The sequence below is a fragment of the Lolium rigidum genome, chromosome 6 (assembly GCF_022539505.1).
Source record: "Lolium rigidum isolate FL_2022 chromosome 6, APGP_CSIRO_Lrig_0.1, whole genome shotgun sequence".
In the NCBI taxonomy this organism is placed as follows: domain Eukaryota; kingdom Viridiplantae; phylum Streptophyta; class Magnoliopsida; order Poales; family Poaceae; genus Lolium; species Lolium rigidum.
This window is the reverse complement of record NC_061513.1, coordinates 114906590-114926147: the sequence shown is the minus strand read 5'-3', so window position 1 is coordinate 114926147 and position 19558 is coordinate 114906590. Positions and strand designations below refer to the sequence as shown.

General features: G+C 45.2%; 3 protein-coding genes across 4 annotated transcripts; all 3 read right to left on the bottom strand.

Moving 5' to 3' along the window:
* Positions 1-2173: 2173 nt before the first annotated feature.
* Positions 2174-3249, bottom strand: LOC124667165 (PLASMODESMATA CALLOSE-BINDING PROTEIN 3-like). Its single transcript, XM_047204484.1, has 2 exons — positions 2787-3249; positions 2174-2692 (listed from the first exon to the last, which is right to left on the bottom strand). Exons 1-2 carry the CDS (start codon positions 3085-3087, stop codon positions 2400-2402), a joined length of 594 nt encoding a protein of 197 aa, XP_047060440.1. The 5' UTR covers positions 3088-3249; the 3' UTR covers positions 2174-2399.
* Positions 3250-3769: 520 nt separating this feature from the next.
* On the bottom strand, positions 3770-13806 carry LOC124660116 (glutathione S-transferase 1-like). 2 transcript variants are annotated; one of them, XR_006989798.1, is made up of 4 exons: positions 13630-13806; positions 5901-5949; positions 4316-4850; positions 3770-3854 (listed from the first exon to the last, which is right to left on the bottom strand). XR_006989798.1 is itself a non-coding variant. In XM_047197907.1 (3 exons), exons 1-3 carry the CDS (start codon positions 13777-13779, stop codon positions 4393-4395), a joined length of 657 nt encoding a protein of 218 aa, XP_047053863.1. In that variant the 5' UTR covers positions 13780-13806; the 3' UTR covers positions 4169-4392. The 2 variants fall into 2 exon arrangements, 1 of the variants encoding a protein (XP_047053863.1); XM_047197907.1 differs by lacking the exon at positions 3770-3854 and having other exon boundaries at positions 4169-4850.
* Positions 13807-14502: 696 nt separating this feature from the next.
* On the bottom strand, positions 14503-17591 carry LOC124660117 (glutathione S-transferase 1-like). The gene is made up of 3 exons (XM_047197908.1): positions 17381-17591; positions 15691-15739; positions 14503-15143 (listed from the first exon to the last, which is right to left on the bottom strand). Exons 1-3 carry the CDS (start codon positions 17528-17530, stop codon positions 14704-14706), a joined length of 639 nt encoding a protein of 212 aa, XP_047053864.1. The 5' UTR covers positions 17531-17591; the 3' UTR covers positions 14503-14703.
* Positions 17592-19558: the final 1967 nt, after the last annotated feature.

Sequence of the window (19558 nt, the reverse complement as noted above, 5' to 3'; positions counted from 1 at the left end):
GATTTGGTTAAGCATTCTCTCTAAAATTGTGTCCTCACTAACATATTCTTATTTTAGGTTCCATGGTCTGACTCATGTAAGAACACACACCTAGCACTCTCTCACACTCATTAGAACACCGATTTATTTTTCAATCTTATATTTGAAAGGGCCAAAATATAAGACGTTTTGGATGCTATTTTACGCCATGAAAACATTTATATTTAGGAATAGAGGCAGTGTCAGATTATCAATCCATTTGAAAATGTGTATTTATTTCTACGATATATTTTAAATATGTCCAAAAAATATTTTATTTTGACAAAATTCAAAATCTAAACTTCGAAACACAATGAAACATTATGACGTATAGTGAAACCAAATTAACATGCAAGAATCTCTGCACACACCTAGCACTCGCTCCCACTCATTAGAACATCGATTTAATTTTCACTTTTAGATTTAAAAGTTCTATATATGTTGGAATAAGTATCAGTTTAAGAATCCGTTTGAATCTGTGTATTTATTGGCGATGATATCTTCTTAACAAGCTCAAAATAGATTTTGTTTTAACAAAATTTGATATCTAAATTTTGAAACACAATGAAATGTCATGATGGATTGTGAAGCCCAACTAAACAACATTAAATTAGATACAAAATTTAAATGCTTCCGCTATTGTGGATATGCTAACTAGGTATACCACAACATGGTCACAATTCCGGCAAACCCGGGTAGCCCACAGATGGTGGTAGGGCCTATGGCCCAACTGGTCGACGCAGTTGCTGGAGAATCAAGATAGACGAGTCCATCTCGGAACCAATAGGTCGGATCCATACCAACATAGATGGTAGGTTGGATCCTTGACATGCAAGACAATATAATGTAACATAGTTTATAATTTCCGTATCCGGGTGGATCTCTGCCAGGTAACCCTATTGGTGCGCCTTTATAAGCTGGATCCAGAGATCCTTGGGGCAGAACATAACTCATTGTAATCTCGCACTAGTTGCCTGATAATTTCAGACAAGTAGGAGTAGGGCTCGTCACCGTCATGAGTTTTTCGAAGCTGGGTAAATCGTCTGTCCCCATCCCGGTGATTCATCACCCTATGACTCCCCCTCTCTCCCCCTCCGTGAGGTACCCTTCACCGGAGTACCGTCGAATACACAACAACATCCGCTATCTGATAAATTTATCGAATGTGTCTAATACAAGTTTGAAATTTGGTGAAACACATTCAAACATGATGATGCACCAAAAACATGTATAAAACTAGATAGAAAATATTGTGTATCGGAGTTGTGTTCACTATGGTTTTAGTGAAATCATTATGTGTTTCTCTTAGGATTTGAACTCCAAACTTGATGTTGTTTCTCTTGTTTTCATGAATATATTTTATGGTCTAAACTCTAATCGATTGCTAATTATTTTCTATCTATGATGAAAAAGGTTTGAGACATTGTTTCATAAAAAAATTTCCCCCGGTTTCAAGAACTTTTTCAAATTTCACCAAGATTCATAAATTGGATTTTAACTATTGTCGAAATATATTTAGTAGCAGGCTTCTTTTGAAGCTCTCTTTACTAGATACCAAAACATTGAAACGGTTAACAAATTAGACTTCTGGATCAAAGGATACGCAAGTCTAAATTTTGGGATCTACTTAAGTGTGGAAGATACAGAAGATACCTCACACAAGTTCTATAAAACATGCAAGAAGAGAAATGCTTTTATCCCGTGCAGGGGAGGTCCCATATATGTTTGTACCATCGATTTTATTCTTTAAGATTCTGGCCACACTATTTCGGCAAGTTTCATGGAGTTCCTTTGTGTTTTAGTTTGGTCAAAGATTGGAAAGTGCACGACAATCGACGGGTTTTAGCTACTCCCTCTGTCACATAGGAGGTGATGTATAAACTTAACAAAAAAGTCAAGGTTTACAAACTTTGATCAAATATATTAGAAAAAACATGAACAACTATAACATTAAATAAGTATATTATGAAAACATATCTTATATGGTGAATGTATTGGTATTGATTTGGTATTACAGATCTTCATATTTTGGTATATATTCTTGGTTAAACTTTAAAAGCATTGAATTCTTATCTAAGTTTATACACCACCTATTTAGGGACGAGGGAGTAGTATAGTAGCATAGCATCGCATGAATGATTCTGGACACTACCAGTACAGCATCTGAAAAGCACCGGAGACTGGAATTCGGGATCTTGAGGCAAAGAAATCAAACTACATACATAGGCTAAATATAATAAAGAAGATGAAAGACGTGCACAAAGATAAACGTGAATCCAGAAGGACAGCCACGTCTCCACCAAAACAACAAAGCGCTGAGTGGATCAGAAATGATATCCCTAGCAAATGCACTACGTACGTGATTCTGCTTTACGCTCAGATCACTGCACAAAGAAAGCAAGGACGGAGGCAAAGCCGAGCAAAACACGGAGGCCAATGGATGCAGCGGTAGCAGCTGGAGCGTCGCTGCTCTCGGGGCCTATGATGCTCGCCGAGGGGCCGGACGCGCCGCCGATTGGAGTAGTGAAGGTCCCTCCCATGCCGGGCGTGGCTGGGTTCGTCGCTCCTCCCGGGGAAGAAGGGTTGGTGCCCACGCCAGCGCCTGGAGCCGTGCCGTTCCCGGTGCTCGTCCCTGCAGAGCTTGCAGATGCAGGGTACTTGCAGGTGCCGGTGCCTGCAGAAGTTACAGATGCACCGTGAGGTGGAGGAGATCGATGATGGATGGAGAAGGGTCACTGAAACTGATGAGTAGGTAGGTGGGTACGTACTGGGGTCGGTGGTGGTGAGGGTGGCGGTGCCGCCGAAGTCGCAGGTGGCGCCCTTGGTCTGGCTGCTCCGCTGGTAGTAGCTGTTGGCGGCGTAGGAGCAGTGCGCCACCACGGAGTCGGGGCTGTGGCAGCTCCCGCCGGTGGCCACCGGGGTGCAGTCGGCGCCCTGCCCGCACGCGTAGTCCAGCGTCTCCTGCAGCGCCGTCTCGTTCGCGTCCGCCCTGCACACGCACCACGCCGCGGCGGAGCCCCTGATTGACGCCGCCAGCAGGAGCAGCAAGAACGCCGGACTCGCCATCATATCGATCGTGCGCGCGTCACGCTGGAAGTGTTTGCAGAATTCTTTCTGAGTCTGGGCACGGATCGATCGCGCTAGCGCTCCCTTTCCTCTAGTCGGCTTGGCTTGAGTGCTCGAGCTCGACGTTAGCTGCCGGTGATTGAAGTAGTGCGGCGTGAGCTTTCCTTTGGCTCTGCTTTATATCGGCAGCCGGCCGTCTCTTTCCTCTTCCTTCCTTTCCGCATGGTGTCCATCGCCTTTGGGCGGAGCTGACATGTTTCTTAGGCGCGAAGTTTTGAGTTCACGAACCATGTCACAATGCCACACGGGACACCTGTAAGTTTCTTCGGGCTGTTCTAGCCCAAACCACGGTCGTCAAACTAAAGGCGCCGAGGTTGCAAAGGTGTTTGTGAGCTCTTTGGCATGTGCTGCGCTCTTCTTCCTAGAGCTAGTGCTTGCTCTTTTCTTTTGGAGCAAAGAAAAGGCAAAGCTACATCAATCATATGATGATAAGGTAGACTGGTGGTAGATACCAGATACATACTTTTGTGCAGAAAAGAAAAGGGGTGACGCTTCACGGTGCTTACGTGTCGAGTTCATTGTTCAGCTCTTTAACACATTCGAAGTTTTCTTTTCTTCTTTCTTTTTCACAGGGAGCACATCCGAAATTTTGATCAGATACCGAGAGCAAACCTCTTTCCTCTCCTCCCTACTCCCGTTGTTGATGGGTTCAAGAACAGAAAACGAACTTGAGATCACCTTCATTAAGAAAGGGCCACTTACAGATTCTTCTGAAACATAACAAGTAACCAGCAGTTCAGCACGCTATGACGAAACAATGTCCCCTCCGTTCCATGAAACTTGTCGGAGTTGTCAAAAATTGAATGTATCTCGATACAATTTAGTGTCTAGATATACCCAAATTTAAACAAATCATAGATAAGTTTCATGAGACGGAGGGTGTACTACAAATTGGACGACGAATTGCATTGATTTTTTCTTCTTAACTGCATACATAACTTTTTTTTCTTTCTTAAACCAGTATCTCCACAGCTTAGACCATGAATTGCACTAATTTTTATATGATCATGGAAGCAACAAATGAGTAAACACTAAAGCTTACATATCTGAGGGAAGAGTTTATTATAAACTAGAGCACAGGGATGCTCGTTTTAGTGCAAGATTAGACAGGATCACAAGCATCGTAACTACACAAGAGTAAACATCCAGGACATGTCACAACAACTCATACCTGGACAAGCAACCATCGAGACACAAGTCACACAAACTGCTCTTATTTCGTGGATCATGGTTCATGGAGAAACTGTGCTAGGCACTACTTTGAAAATATGGCTTCTTCAGTGCAGCGACCTTCTGAACGGACGGCCTCGCCATCAGGCTAGACCACCATGCTTTCACATGCGGATATGCGTCGAACAAAGCCGCCTGGGGTGTAGCCGCCAAGCATGCAGTGGAAGACACATGGGTAAGGTCTGCAAGACTGAAGAAGTCTCCAGCCAGGTACTTGCACTCGGTCAGGCGCGCCTCGTAGACCTCCAACACCTTCTTCAGCTTCACAAGGTTATCCTCGACGATTTTCTGGTCAGTGGCTCTCCCGAACATTGGACGGACGAGGTACTCAAGGATAATAGGCTCCAGTGCAGCCGTGTACTGGTTAGCCTCCACCTCAAGCCACACATCCACCATTGCTGACTCCTTGAGGTTGTCCTCCTTCAACAGCTCCGGTTTGCTCTTGCGGCACACATACTTGCAAATAGCACGTGATTCTCAAAGAAAAAGGAAAACAAGCAGAACCAGAGTTATGATAATCAACAGCATCAGTATGGAACTGTTTTAACATATTTCAATAAATTGTTCTACAACTAGCAAAATAATAACAAATCACATAACATTTATTAAATTGATTAGATTCACATGAAAACTATGTATGATGAAAATTCAAATAACAAACATATCGTATATGTATTTTCCTACATAACCATATATAAACTCGAGCCTTTTCCTTCTTTCTCCAACTAAGTTGATGTTTACTTACTATATTATTTCATTGTTCTGAAATCAAGCATACGAGAACAGGTTGATCAAAATTTGATACATCTTGGCATGTGTCATGTTTGACAACGACATTTCATTCTGATAATCTAGTGCTTTGATATTTATTACTATTTCCGGTCATGTTTTGGCCAAGAACAGCCACACCACTTTCATAGAAATGATTACATGACACATACGTATGTTTTCATACAATCTAGGTTGTATCCTTCAAACCGGGGAATTATGAAGGAGTGTTTTTACTGATTCACTGATTGCATTACTAGGTATGTGGTTGGTCAATATCCAAGATTTCTCACTGGAAGTTTCTGAAGACAATCATTGAACTACTGGAAGTATTTATTCACATAGAAACCAAGTCCAAAATTTATACTCCTAATTTGTTTTTGATGAAACGAGAGGAGAGCTGCCATTTCTTGCCGAAGAGACTACATCATCACTGAGAACACTGAAACAACAAAATCGAAAAACAGGCTAACAATTACACGTAATTGCTTTTTTATCATGTCATCACAAACTGATCTGTAGATAAAGATTAAAAATTAATCAAAGTGAAGCTGATCCTGCACTTCCAGTTTAAGTGTATGTACCATTTTAGACCATCTGAAAATCTAGCTTCTTATATATTGAGAAGGCAGCCAACAACATCAACATCATAAGAAACAAACACAGCAACAATAGCATAAGAGCATCATGACCTATTTGCTTTATTCATGAGGGGAGGAAAAGAGAAACGACTCCAGGAGTTAGCATCATGTTCATACCCCAGACATAGAAGTCATCATCCTGCAAAGCTGGCATCTGACCAAAGGGCTGCAGACAACGATAAAAGGACACTAAGTTTCGGCAATCAGATGTCACACCTCTAAAACATAGGAATTACATGTCACAGTTACTATCACACTAAGAACTTTTTTTCAAGCAAAATTGTAGGTACCATACAGCTGGATAAAGCAGAGAACATGCAAATATCTGCTCAAACAGACAATAAACACTCAGAAATATGTTTTGCCAGGTCGGAAATTTAGAATACTATCAATCTTAAAATGGATACTTAAAATAGCATGGAAAAGGTTGTTAAATGCGTAGTATGCTAGTTTGTATAGTGATACTTCATAGTTGGTCAGGTTCTTGGTGGCTGGTGGTGGCAAAAAAGGCAGTACTCCTAAGTCATAATAGCTAGTTTCTTCATGCAATTAGTATAGCAATCGCCTGAGCCCTTTGGATCCCTGGAAACAGGACTTGTTTTGATGACAAGTTGATTACTTCTCCTGCCGAGGTCATAAGTTGCATGTGCTCGTTTCTGAAATTTTAGGCAGGACAACAATCAGGCAAGCGTTTCAGGTGCTTCCCAGATGACTGGTGAACATGAGGCAATGGCAACACATCTTATCAGGATATAGGATGGTTGGTGGAAACAGATGGGGCGCCAACCACACTGCCTCCATGAGAGGCTGCTGTAACTGCCGTGCAGCAAAAAGATGCATTTGGGCAGTAAAGGTGGTGGATAATCTGAATGCCAGCTGCATTTTGTTTTCTCTTATGATTTACTGGAAACTTTCTGAGCATTAACAAGTTGTTTAGAGATTAAAGTAAAATAGTTGCTTGGGGCTACTGGGTTAGTGATGTGAGATTGGTTGACTGAACTAATGTTTTTTTGGAGCAACCGGCAGGAGCACTGCCTTTTCATTAAGCAAGAGGGAACAAAACGGTCCAAACTGTACAAGAGAGGGCATTTTTAGATTAAGGTGGTAAAATGCCCAGAACCCACCATGAAGGACGAGCTACCAAAAAGAAAACTAATCCGGTTCGGCCGGGATGACCGGGCCGAAGCCATTTATAGCACGATCCCTTTGGAGGATATCCTCGTTTGCGATGCTTGCGACCTCAAGGTAGGTAAGACGTTGTCCAGTGAAAATGCGCCGGTTTCGTTCCTTCCATGCGTTCCAGAGCACATATAAGAACCGGCCGCTGATGCGTTTCTTTTCTTTCTGTGACTTTTCCTTTATCATGTCGTTCCACCAGTCAGATATGGATTGGAATTTGGAAGTCGAGGCGTGGGTCATCGGAGGAGTCGCCATCCCAAGATTTGATAAGGTTCCAGACAGCCGCCGTGAACGGGTAGTTTCTGCAAAGGTGGTCGCGTTGTCTCATGCTCGGCCGAGGCACAAGGGGCATCGAGGGTCGTGAGGCCATCCTCGGATGGCAAGCATATCGGCGGTAAGGAGCTTTCCATGAAGGGCTAGCCAACCAAACAACTTGCATTTGGGCTCCGCATGTGCCGACCAAATCTTCATGGCATCGAAGCGGGCTTGGGAGCCAAGGAATTGTGCCTCATAGGCGGAGCTAGCGCTGTAGGTTGAATTGGCATTAAGCGTCCAGTCGATGGTGTCCGGCAACTCGGGGGCAAGGTTGATGGAGTGGACGGCCTCCCAGGCGTCGATATATTGCGCCAGCTGTTGAGGCGAGTTAAGGGACGTGACAGAGCGGATCCAGTTGTTTTCACATAGCTCTTTGGCGACCGTACGATTCTTCCTCGAGGCAATTTTGTAGAGGTCGGGCGCCCATTGAGATAGAGGGCCCCGAGCATACCAGTTGTCATGCCAGAATTTGGCCGTCTCCCCGTTTCCAATGGTAACTTTAGTGGCGTCTCTGAAAAGGGACATGTCGGTGTCATCGCATGGAAGCTCTGAACCAGACCAAGCGCGGTCCGGGTCAGTCCACTGGAGCCAAGGCCAGCGTAAACGCAGGGCACGTCCAGATCTCTCAATGTCCGGAATGCCGAGACCCCCCAGCTTCTTTGGCCTGCAGACCGTTTTCCAATTCACAAGAGCTTTCCCCTGGGCGGCATGTTCACCCTCTTCACCGGCCCAGACGAAAGTCCTGGCAATCTTGTTGATCCTATCACGAGCCCATTTTGGCAGAGGAATGGCAGTGGCATGGTAAATGCCAGTGGCCATGAGCACCGTCTTCGCAAGGATGACCCTTCCAGGTCTAGCAAGGTTCTTGCCGATCCAACCCGGGAGCTTTCTGGCGATCTTGTCGATTAGGGGCTGTAGGTCCACCTTCCGAAGACGGCGGAAATGCGAGAGGAGCCCTAAATATTTGCCGGGGAAGCGAGCAAGCTTCGCGGGGAAGTCATTGAGAATTTCACGAAGGTTGACGTCGGCCGCGCCGCCCTAGGGAAAATTTCCGTCTTGGTCATGTTCGTGACAAGTCCGCTGGCCTTTCCGAAGCAGTCGAGAATGGAAGAGATGGCACAAAGGTCCTCCTTACTGGGGTTTACGAAGATTCCAGCATCGTCCGCGTATAGAGAGATGCGGCAGCGGTTGGTCCTACAACCTATGGGACTCAGAATGCCCAATTGAGTGGCCGAGGATAGGATGCGTTGTAGGGGGTCGATGGCGAGGATGAACAGCATGGGTGATAGCGGGTCTCCCTGTCTGAGACCGCGGGCGTGGCAGAAAGGGGTGCCAGGTTCACCATTTAGCAGCACTCTGGACGTGGCCGAGGAAAGGGAAAGACAAACCCAGTCCCTCCAAGCCTGGCCAAACCCCAGCGCAGACATGACGTCGAGAAGGTAAGCCCATCCTACGAAATCGAAGGCCTTGGAGATATCAAGCTTGAGGAATAGGCTCGGGGTCTTGTTAGCATGAAGTTCCCGTACTGAACATGTAAGAAGTTGTCGTGAATGCTTCTTTTCTTGATGAAGGAGCTTTGGCACTTGGAGACGATATCCGGGAGCATTGGAGCCAGGCGGTTGGCCAGAAGTTTGGAGAAAATCTTTGAAAGACTATGGATGAGGCTAATCAGCCTGTAGTCTCCCACTGAAGTGGCCTCAGCTTTCTTGGGGATGAAGATGATGTTGGCGGAGTTGACAAGGCTAGCGCAGCCCTCCCGAAGATGGGACATGTGCATGATGGCGGCGATAATGTCGTTCTTGATAATGTCCCAACAAGACTTAAAAAAGACGCCGATGTATCCATCTGGTCCAGGGGCCTTGATGGCGGGTAGGGAGAAGACGGCCTCTTTAATCTCATCGTCTGTAAAGGCGACGTCCAAATCGGAGAGGTCATGTGGCACGTATCCGATGCTCTCCCAAGCGAGGCTCAGAGGCCTAGGTGCTTTGGTGCCGAGAAGATGTTTGAAGTGATGCAGCAATACTTCTTCTTTATCTTTGGAAGTGATCGCCAATCCACTATCAGAGGCAAGGGACTGGATGTGGACCTTCCTTCTTCTCCCATTTGCACGAACAACAACAACAACCAAGCCTTTCAGTCCCAAACAAGTTGGGGTAGGCTAGAGTTGAAACCCATAAGATCTCAAAGCCAAGTCATGGTTCCGGGACGTGGATAGCTAACTTCCACGCACCCGTGTCCATGGCTAAATCTTTGTTGTCAATATTCCAAACCTTCAGGTCTCTCTTAACGGACTCCTCCCATGTCAAGTTTGGTCTACCATGACCCCTCTTAACATTCTCAGCACGCTTTATCCGTCCGCTATGCCTCTGGCGCTTCGGAGGCCTCCGTTGGATATGTCCAAACCATCCGAGACGATGTTGGACCAGCTTCTCTTCAATCGGTGCTACCCCAACTCTCTCCCGTATATCGTCATTCCGTCCCCGATCCTTTCTTGTGTGGCCACATATCCATCTCAACATGCGCATCTCTGCTACACTTAACTGTTGGATATGTCGTCTCTTCGTTGGCCAACACTGCGCGCCATACAACATCGCAGGTCGAATAGCTGTCCTATAAAACCTGCCTTTTAGCTTTTGTGGCACTCTCGTCACAGAGGACGCCAAAAGCTTGGCGCCACTTCATCCAACCAGCCTTGATTCGGTGGCCCACATCTTCATCGATATCGCCATCATTCTGCAACATGGACCCCAAATATCGAAAAGTGTCTCTCTCCGGTACCACCTGCCCATCAAGGCTAACCTCTCCCTCCTCGTGCCTAGTAGAGCTGAAACCGCACCTCATGTATTCGAGTTTTAGTTCTACTAAGCCTAAAACCTTTCGATTCTAGAGTTCGCCTCCACAACTCTAACTTTCTATTAACCCCCGTTCGGCTATCATCGACTAGCACCACATCATCCGCAAAGAGCATACACCATGGGATATCTCCTTGTATATCCCTTGTGACCTCATCCATCACCAAATCAAAAAGATAAGGGCTCAAAGCTGACCCTTGGTGTAGCCCTATTCTAATTGGAAAGTCATTACTTGTTCGAACACTTGTCACAACATTATCATACATATCCTTAATGAGGGTAATGTACTTTATTGGGACTTTGTGTTTCTCCAAGGCCCACCACATGACATTCCGAGGTATCTTATCATAGGCCTTCTCCAAATCAATGAACACCATATGAAGGTCCTTCTTTTGCTCCCTGTATCTCTCCATCAGTTGTCGTACCAAGAAGATGGCTTCTATGGTAGACCTCCCAGGCATGAAACCAAATTGGTTTTTGGTCATGCTTGTCAACCTTCTTAAGCGGTGCTCAATGACTCTCTCCCATAGCTTCATAGTATGGCTCATCAGCTTGATTCCACGGTAATTAGTACAACTTTGAACATCCCCCTTGTTCTTGAAGATTGGTACTAAAATACTCCGCCTTCATTCTTCGGGCATCTTGTTTGACCGAAAATGAGGTTGAAAAGCTTAGTTAGCCATACTATCGCTACGTCTCCAAGGCCTCTCCACGCCTCGATGGGGATACAATCAGGACCCATCGCCTTGCCTCCTTTCATCCTCCTTAACGCATCCTTAACCTTAGACTCTTGGATACGTCGCACAAAGCACATGCTGGTATCATCAAAGGAGTCGTCTAGCTCAATGGTAGAGCTCTCAACCTCTCCATTGTAAAGGTTGTCAAAGTACTCCCGCCATCTACACTTGATCGCCTCATCCTTCACAAGAAGTTGATCCTCTCCGTCCTTGATGCATTTGACTTCGTTGACATCCCTCGTCTTCCTCTCCCTAAACTTGGCCATCTTATAGATGTCCCTTTCGCCTTCCTTCGTGTTTAAATGTTGGTAGAGGTCCTCATACGCCCGACCCCTTGCTTCACTCACCGCCCGCTTTGCGGCCTTCTTCGCCACCTTGTACTTCTCCATGTTAGTCGCACTCTTGTCCGGATATAGGCATACGAAACAGTCCTTCTTCTCCCTAATAACCTTCGGACCTCATCATTCCACCACCGGGTATCCTTAGCTTCCCTTCTACTTCCCTTAGTCACCCCAAACTCCTCTACAGCGACCTTCCGCAAGCAGGTCACCATACTCGTCCACATCATGTTTGCATCACCTCCTTCCTCCCAAGGGCCCTCCTTAATAACCCTCTCCCTGAAAGCCTGGGCTGCCTCACCCTTTCCACCAAGGGTGAGGCATCCCAGGCTTTCAGGCACGCACATGAAAAAAATTTATGTTCGCGTCGCCAAGCCGTATCCAAGTGAGGCGAGAGCGTTGGCGTAGTTTAATCTTTTGGATGGAGAGAAGGCCCAAGTAGGAGCTCTTTATCTGTCGACGTAAGGCGCTCTCCTCATCGAAAAGCGGCCTAGCCTCCTCTGCGAGGTCCAGGCGCATTATGATCTCTTTTGCGGTAGCAAGCTGAATTCTAAGGTCGCCGATGCTCTTTCTGTGCCAGCATTTAAGGGCGTTGGCCGTTCGGGCGAGCTTGATGTGGATGCGACGGATCGGGTCATTAGCCGAGAGGGTTTTAGTCCATGCTTCGGAAACAGTCTCCTTGAACCCTTGCACGCGTAGCCAGAATTCTTCGAACTTGAAGGAGGGCTTCCTGTTAGTGGAGACAGCCCCTGTAGGAAAAGGGGCGCGTGGTCAGAACATGCAGAGGTAATGGCTTGGAGATGGGCATCCGGGAATAGGGCGTCCCAGTCAGCGGTGCAGAAAACGTGATCTATCTTGGTGAGTACGCGGTGCCATGCGGGCATTGGACCAAGTGAAGCGCCTCCCGTCCATCCGCATATCTTTGAGGGCGAGGAAATCCCGGGCAGCCCGGAATTTGCTAATGAGACGGCGGTTGATATTAAGGTTGTTCTTGTCCGAGGCCTTAGTGATGAGGTTGAAATCTCCCAACAAGAGCCAAGCATCGTGGACGACGGTCTGCAAGGCCCTGAGTTCGTCGATGAAGAGAAGCTTGTCGGCTTCAGTCTGCGGGCCATAGACACAGGTGATAAACCAGGAGGTTCCTTCATCTAACATCGTGATCGATGTCGAAAGGGTGTTTTCGGAGGTGTGGACATCCGAGAGGGTGAAGTATGCATCCGACACAGCAAGGATAATACCTCCAGACGTGCCGGTGGCGGGCAAAAAGGCGTAGTTAGCGACGAAGTTTTGACCGAGGGTGGAGGAGATAGTGCCATTATCGACGTTGTCAAGCTATGTTTCCTGCAAACAGACGATGGAGGCGTGTGTGTCTCAGACGAGATCGCGTACTGCGTCGCGGCGTACTCTGCTGTTTAGTCCGCGGGGGTTCCAATTTAGAATGTTGACGTTTTTACTAATGTTTATCCCGTAATGAACACTGAGAAGGCCTACCACATCTGTCGAATGGACGTAATGGGTCTATAAGCTAGATACATAGTTGTAACTGAAAGAAAAAAGATAAAAATATAGGTTATTAACTTAAAAGCACCTGTGTATCGACCTTGTATCGACCTTATATGATCCATGATTTGTAGTAACTTGAATGTCTAAATTTTACAATAAAAAGTCTGTGTGCATCGCTTGATGCAGAGGCCAGGGTTAAATTCCCCTTTTCGAAAAAATGCACATTAATAGATGTAAGCTAGAACATAGTTGTAGTTAAAGAAAAAAGTAAAAATATAGGTTAGAGAGCACATATGGCTTACATATAGAAAAACAAACAATTTGCAGACATTAAACTAGCAGGTCACCAAAGGCATGTGTAGAGTTTTCCGTATCCAAATATTTGTGAACACAAGGTTTAGGAGAAGATCTGAAGATGTACTAGTAAAAAGTAGCAGCCGTCGGTGCTGGATGCAGGAAGTGTGGATGTGGGGAACATTATGTTTATCTTAAGTGCAACTGGGCTAAAGTCAAGTGACTAAAGATTGGAGAACAACGGAGGTGTTAATTACTTACTTAATTAAGGTCACCACGCGGGCGACGCCCAAATCGTTCGCCAATCTGAGACAAGCTGCACCGAAATCCACAATTGTACACCCTGAGCTTGGGATTTGATTTACTCTCATGTTTTTTTCAGAAAGTTTCGGTCTTCCTAAATTTCAATCCCCAATTGAACCCTAGTAATTTCCGAATCGTAATCCCCTTCAAATCCTGAGATACTACGGACGACAGCAGCATCTCTCCCGTAAACTATACAGAGACAGAGGCATGGCAAGCGACCATCCCTCTGGGCGAGTTCACTGAACTACAGCAGCACGAGAGCGAACTGCAATTTCGTACCAATCAAAGGGGACGTGCGTGGAGGCGGTTAGAGTATACGTACGTTCCTGGCGAGGTGCTCGGGGCTCCTGTGCTCGCCGGCGCCGAAGTCGATGGGTACGATGTCGTACTCGATGCCGGCCTCCTCCAGGGGGGCCACGCACCTCGTCACATTCCACGACATGGTCATGCCGTACAGCTTCACCGGAGCCATCGCTGATCTCTTCTGAACTCTCACTATCCAGAAAGGATTCAGATCCAGTGCCTACAACCCAGCTACAGGCCGTCTGCTTACAGTGGGTCGGCTACAGTACATATGCTACATGACTATCTGTGGTGTATGTGCTACAGTTCTTGAATCTCGGCTGTCTATTTCCAATCTAATGGTCAAGTGGGCAAGGCCCCCACCGCTCCTCCATGCCGGCACCCTGAACATCGCCAACGCAGTCTCTGAATCAATACTGAAAGATCCATCCATGTTAGTATTCAGGAGGTTTAGCAGCGCACGGTTGCGGCAAATGAGAGGATGTCATTATCTGTTTCAACCTCGGTAAGAACGGTAGGTGAGCATTGTCAGAGTCCAGGAGCTGGGTTAAGTGGGTTGGCTTCACACCGGCAGGCCTTGGCATATTTGCAGCCCAGGCTTTTTTATCAGACAAGTATGCTTAAACATCAACATGGTAAACGACAAATATCAATGCTGGATGCTATTTGTCTGCTCGTTGGAACTATTCAGCATATCATCCTTCATTATGCATATACTCATGCTCAGTGTCTAGGGCTTCCAGAACAATCTCCCTTGTCTGTTTCTTAATAAAGCAAACAAAGATGAATGGAAGCACCAGATATGACATAGACCCCAAACCATATGTGGAGTTAGTTTTCTGCTAATGAATAGAACATCTAAGCAACAGATGAGAAAATATCAAAGCTGGGATACCTGAAGGAAGAATTTATTAAAAGCCAGAGCACGGGAATGCTCATTTCAGTACAAGATTGGAGTATTACAAGCAGCACACCAGCAGAAGCCTGAACATTCAACATCAAGGACCACATCACAACAACACAGTCTTCGAACAGACATACGTTGGGGCACACCTCGGCTTATTCATGGTCAGCACTCAAAACAACTCTAAGATCATGGCTTCATCAGCGAAGCGACCTTCTGGACAGACGGCCTCGCCAACAAGCCAGTCCACCAGGCTTTCACATGAGGGTATGCGTCGAACAAAGATGCATGCGGTGTAGCTCCCAGGCAAAGGGTGACAGACACATGGTTAAGGTCCGCAAGGCTGAGGTAGTCTCCAGCCAGGTACTTGTACTTGGTCAGGCGTGCCTCGTACACCTCCAGCACCTTCTTAATCTTGCCAAGGTTTTCCTCAACGACTTTCTGGTCAGTAGCTCCGCCAAGCATAGGGTGGACGAGGCACTCGAAGACAATGGGGCTCAGTGCAGCGGTGTACTGATTGGCCTCAACTTCAAGCCACACATCAACCATGGCTGACTCCTTCAGGTCGCCCTCCTTCAACAGCTCTGGTTTGTTCTTGCGGCATGCATACTTGCAAATAGCACGGGACTCTAAAAGGAAAAGAACAACAAACAGAACCAGAGTTATGGTCAACGATGGCAAATTTCCCGAAGATTCTGAAGGAGTATGTAAATTGGACTTAACCTAGCAAAATAATAGTAAAACCCATCACAATTCTAAACTTCATTATGTTTGGTAACTGTATTACTTCACCGCTCGAGAGAAGGTTTGCTAATAATTGTAAAAAAATTCAAGTGTATTTCTCAACGGTTTGATCCTTCCAATTACTTTAGTTTCTACAAATGGTATAACAAGAAAACTCTCATTATTGGTCTAGTGGAAATACTGAATCACATGGCAACCAAGACCCGAAAAGTATAATCTTTCTAATATGATGACAGCTAAAAATTACACATAATTTGTTTTTTCATGATGTCCTCCTAAGAAGAAATTCTTAAGCTTGATAATAATCAAGTGAAGCTGGTCTTGCACTACTTAGGTACCATTATAGAATCACAACATCAGTACTGTAAAAAGCTTTCATAGTTTTAGTTATAAGGGGTGAAGAGAAAATATCTCAAAGAGGTAGAATCGTACCAAAGACGTACAGGTCACCATCCTGCAAAGCGGGCACCTGACCAAATGGCTGCAGAGGACCATATGAAGACAGTGAGTTTTAGCAATCACATGAATCATACGCCACAGTTCTTGTGAAATTCACATTTGAGATTGGTTACTCAAAATACATATGTCAATAAGATGACATCCTATGGGAATGACTTCATTTATAGATGATTCTTTTCGTGTAAAAACAGTGATACAGATACATGGTAGCAAACAGACGAGTTGATACATAATAAAACAGTTGAAAATATCATTAAATGTATCTTTTAATAGCATATCAATTGTATAAATACGTAATTTGACAACAAAATGCATGACTAATTGCACATTCAACAAATCTGTAGTTACTGTAGATCTGAACAAAGAGAGGGCGTGGAAAGTAGGTGCTTAGACAGGTGGTAAATGCTTACAAATATGTTTGCTAGTTCTAAAATATAGAATAGTATCAATCTTGAAATGGCTAAAATAGCAGGGAAGAAGCTGTGATGTCCGTGCTTCATAGAATGCTAGTAGCAGAGTCACATCCTTTGCAAAAAATTGGATGTGTGTGAAAAACAGTCTTATTCATTCTTGCAGTTGGTCTAGCAGTTGGCTGTTGCGTACTCTGGACTCTTAGAAACAGGCTTGTTTCTATAACATGTTGATTAGGTCTCGGACTGAGATCATCAAATTATTGTCAGGATTTCACAAGGAGGAGAACAAACAGTCAATTGTGCTGGGTACTTGTACTTCTATCTTGCAGAGTGAAGCATTGTGTGAATGATCGCCGGTCGACTGGTGTACAAGCAAGGCCAATGCCTATGCCCAGGATAACTGACGAAAACAGTGTTGAGATGCTGACGTGACTGCTGTGCGGCAAAAAATGTCACTGGGAGGTAGTAATAGGTGTTAAGCTGAATGGTTGGTACATTTTGTTTTGTTTTATGTTTTGCTGACAACTTTCTGGGAATTAACAAATTAACAGGCTGCTTGGGCTCCTGCGTATGTTGAAAGATTATTTCCTGAACAAAAGGATTATTTTGTTTGGGAAGAGAACATGCTTCCTTTGTTTTTTTTGGGAAGAGAACATGCTTCTTAGAAACCTTAAGACCCAGCTTTTAATTACCACACCTCTCCTATCACCAAGCAAATCTGAATGATTTTAACTGCTGAATAAAATGCATAATTTTACTAAGAGAAAAGGTAAAGAAAACTAAAAGGGTGACTAACTTTGTCAGAAGCACCTTAATGCTTAATAAAGAGAGAAAATAAAAATCGTCTGTTCATTAAGAAGGCACATAACAATAACAATAGGGTAGGTGGCGTGGGTTCTGGGTGCAGGAAGTTGTGGCTTTGTGGAACACTTGTTTCTCCAAAGTGCAACTAGGCTGAATCCAGTCAAGTAACTAAAGATTGGAGAGCAGCGGGCGGAGGAGTGTTTATCACGATAGATTACGGACGACAGCAACATCTCTCCGGCTAACTGAACTAAACTAAACTAAACGGTGGTAGAGACATGGAGGGAAGCGACCGGACCCCTCTAAAACGACAGATCAATACAGTATATCATTTCGTGAAATTAGAGGTAAACGGCGTCAGAGTGGAGACTAATTGACACAGCTATGTGAGGAGATCCGGCGGCAGGCGCGCGCGTGGGTGGGTGCCGGGTGGAGGTTGAACTTACGTTCCTGGCGAGGTGCTCGGGGCTCTTGTGCTCGCCGGTGCCGAAGTTGATGGGCACGATCTCGTAGTCGACACCGGCCTCCTCCAGCGCGGCCACGCACCTGGTGACGTTCCACGATAGGGTCGCGCCGTACAGCTTCACGGGAGCCATCGATAAATCTCTTCCCAAACTCTCTCGAAAACCTTCACACTTCTCCTCTTCTAGCTAGGCAAGAAAGTCGATGCGGGTGGGATGGAGAAGATGACCATCTGGGTCGCCTTTTAACAGGCGACGCCGACGGATTGGAAGGGGGGCAGGTGGGTGCGGTGCGGTTGGTCAATGGTAGCCCCACCGCGCTTCTCGATGCTTCCGTTTGTACCCTCATTTTCCTTTTGCAACAGCTATTTTGGCGAGTACTTGATTTTTCGTTAGGGCCCCTAACTTAGGGGTAGTATTCAGCTACTGACGCAGGTAGTGACGCGCAGTGTGGTTGGTGCGCCACCGAGGCATCGATATTCGCATATCTCCTTTCACAACCACCGGCTGCTCATAGTGGGAGTAACATAGGTAGTAACATCACATACTCCAAAGCATTTTGGTGACATGGCATGTCAATAAATGAAAAAAGAGAGTGGGGTGGTAACTAGCTATGTTACCATAACATCACACTTCTCAAGACAAGATGAGTCTACAATCTAATAAATATGGCATGCATGACACCACATATATGTAACTACCCACTATGAAGGTAGTAACATAGGGTAGTAACATACACCATGTTACTACTCTATGTTATTCCCCACTATGACTAGTCTTAGTAATCAGTACTCCCTCCGTCCCAGTTCACTGGGATTACGCGTATTCCTAGATCGTAAATTTGATGAGGAACGCGCGTAGTGCGTTGGCAAAGCCCAGCAGTAGCTGGCTGCCCGCTCGTGAGTTCGACTCCCCGGGAGCGAATTTACCGAGTGTCTCACCTGCACAGTGTCCAGTGTTGGCGCTGTAGCCTATTTCTGGAGGGCCCTATGGGCTGCATATATGCGAAGACCGAGCCCATAAATCGGTCCGGCCCGGTTCAAGCTACGGAGCCAATTTCCACCGCGGTTCGACAACTGGTATTGTGGTGTGCCCACCACCGCGAGGGATTTCCCGAAGATCTAGGCTCGCGGAGGCTCATGTCTTAGTATAGGTTTGGTTAGGTCTAGCTTGCGCACGGGTGGCGTGTGTGTGGTGTTGTGTGTGTGTGTGAGGAGTGTGTAGTGCGTGAGTTAAGATACTACAAGATGTACTAAGACCAGGAAAATCTCAAAAAAAAAAAGATCGTAAATTTGATGATAATAATATAAAATATATATTATAAAATATATATCATTAAAAAAATTAGATGTTCTAATTTCTAATGATATTTATATTATACAAATGATAGTTTGTTGGCTAAATTAGTAACCTAGGGATACGCGCAAGCCCTATGAACTGAGACGGAAGGAGTACATCGATTTCTTTACATTTTTGGCAATCCTTTACAGTATTAATTGCCCACACTTTTTTTTGGTAATTAATGTCAATATACTTATAGTAGCGAATAATACCGAGTAAGATACATGAGCTATCTCCAACAACTGAAAAAATCTAAAAAAATAAGAAAAAAAATTCATCTTCCAATACGTGATTTGACACTTTCTCGAAGGCAACCGTACAAATATGATAGTAGTAGATGTCAAAATAGATAAAGCCAAACTTTTTTTTATTGTTGTATTGCAATGATAGTGATATATAAAAGAGGTATAATAGGTCCTAGCCTACCTCAAATCCATATACATATTGCATATCCTAACATTCCGACTCAGTTCTAGCAGGAGTGAAATGGTCGATCGAGACTCGATTTAAATTCTTGCGCTTTCTCCGTCTTGTCATCATCAACGCACCCCTCAAATATAATGTGAAATTCCATACTCTAGCTAGTTCAACCAAAAGATATCAAACCACGAAATTGTAAATACTAATGAGATTTCTCCCATAGTTTTGAGCCGCAATGCCAAGACACGCACACGACGCAACCAATAAAGTAACCAACATCGGCGAAAGTACCAACACAGTAATATTTCGGGGAAAATCAACGAGCAACCTGGTTGGTGTCGCTCGAGAGTCAAGAGTATGAATCACCATTATCCAGGATATAATAGCGGGAGAAAATATTGT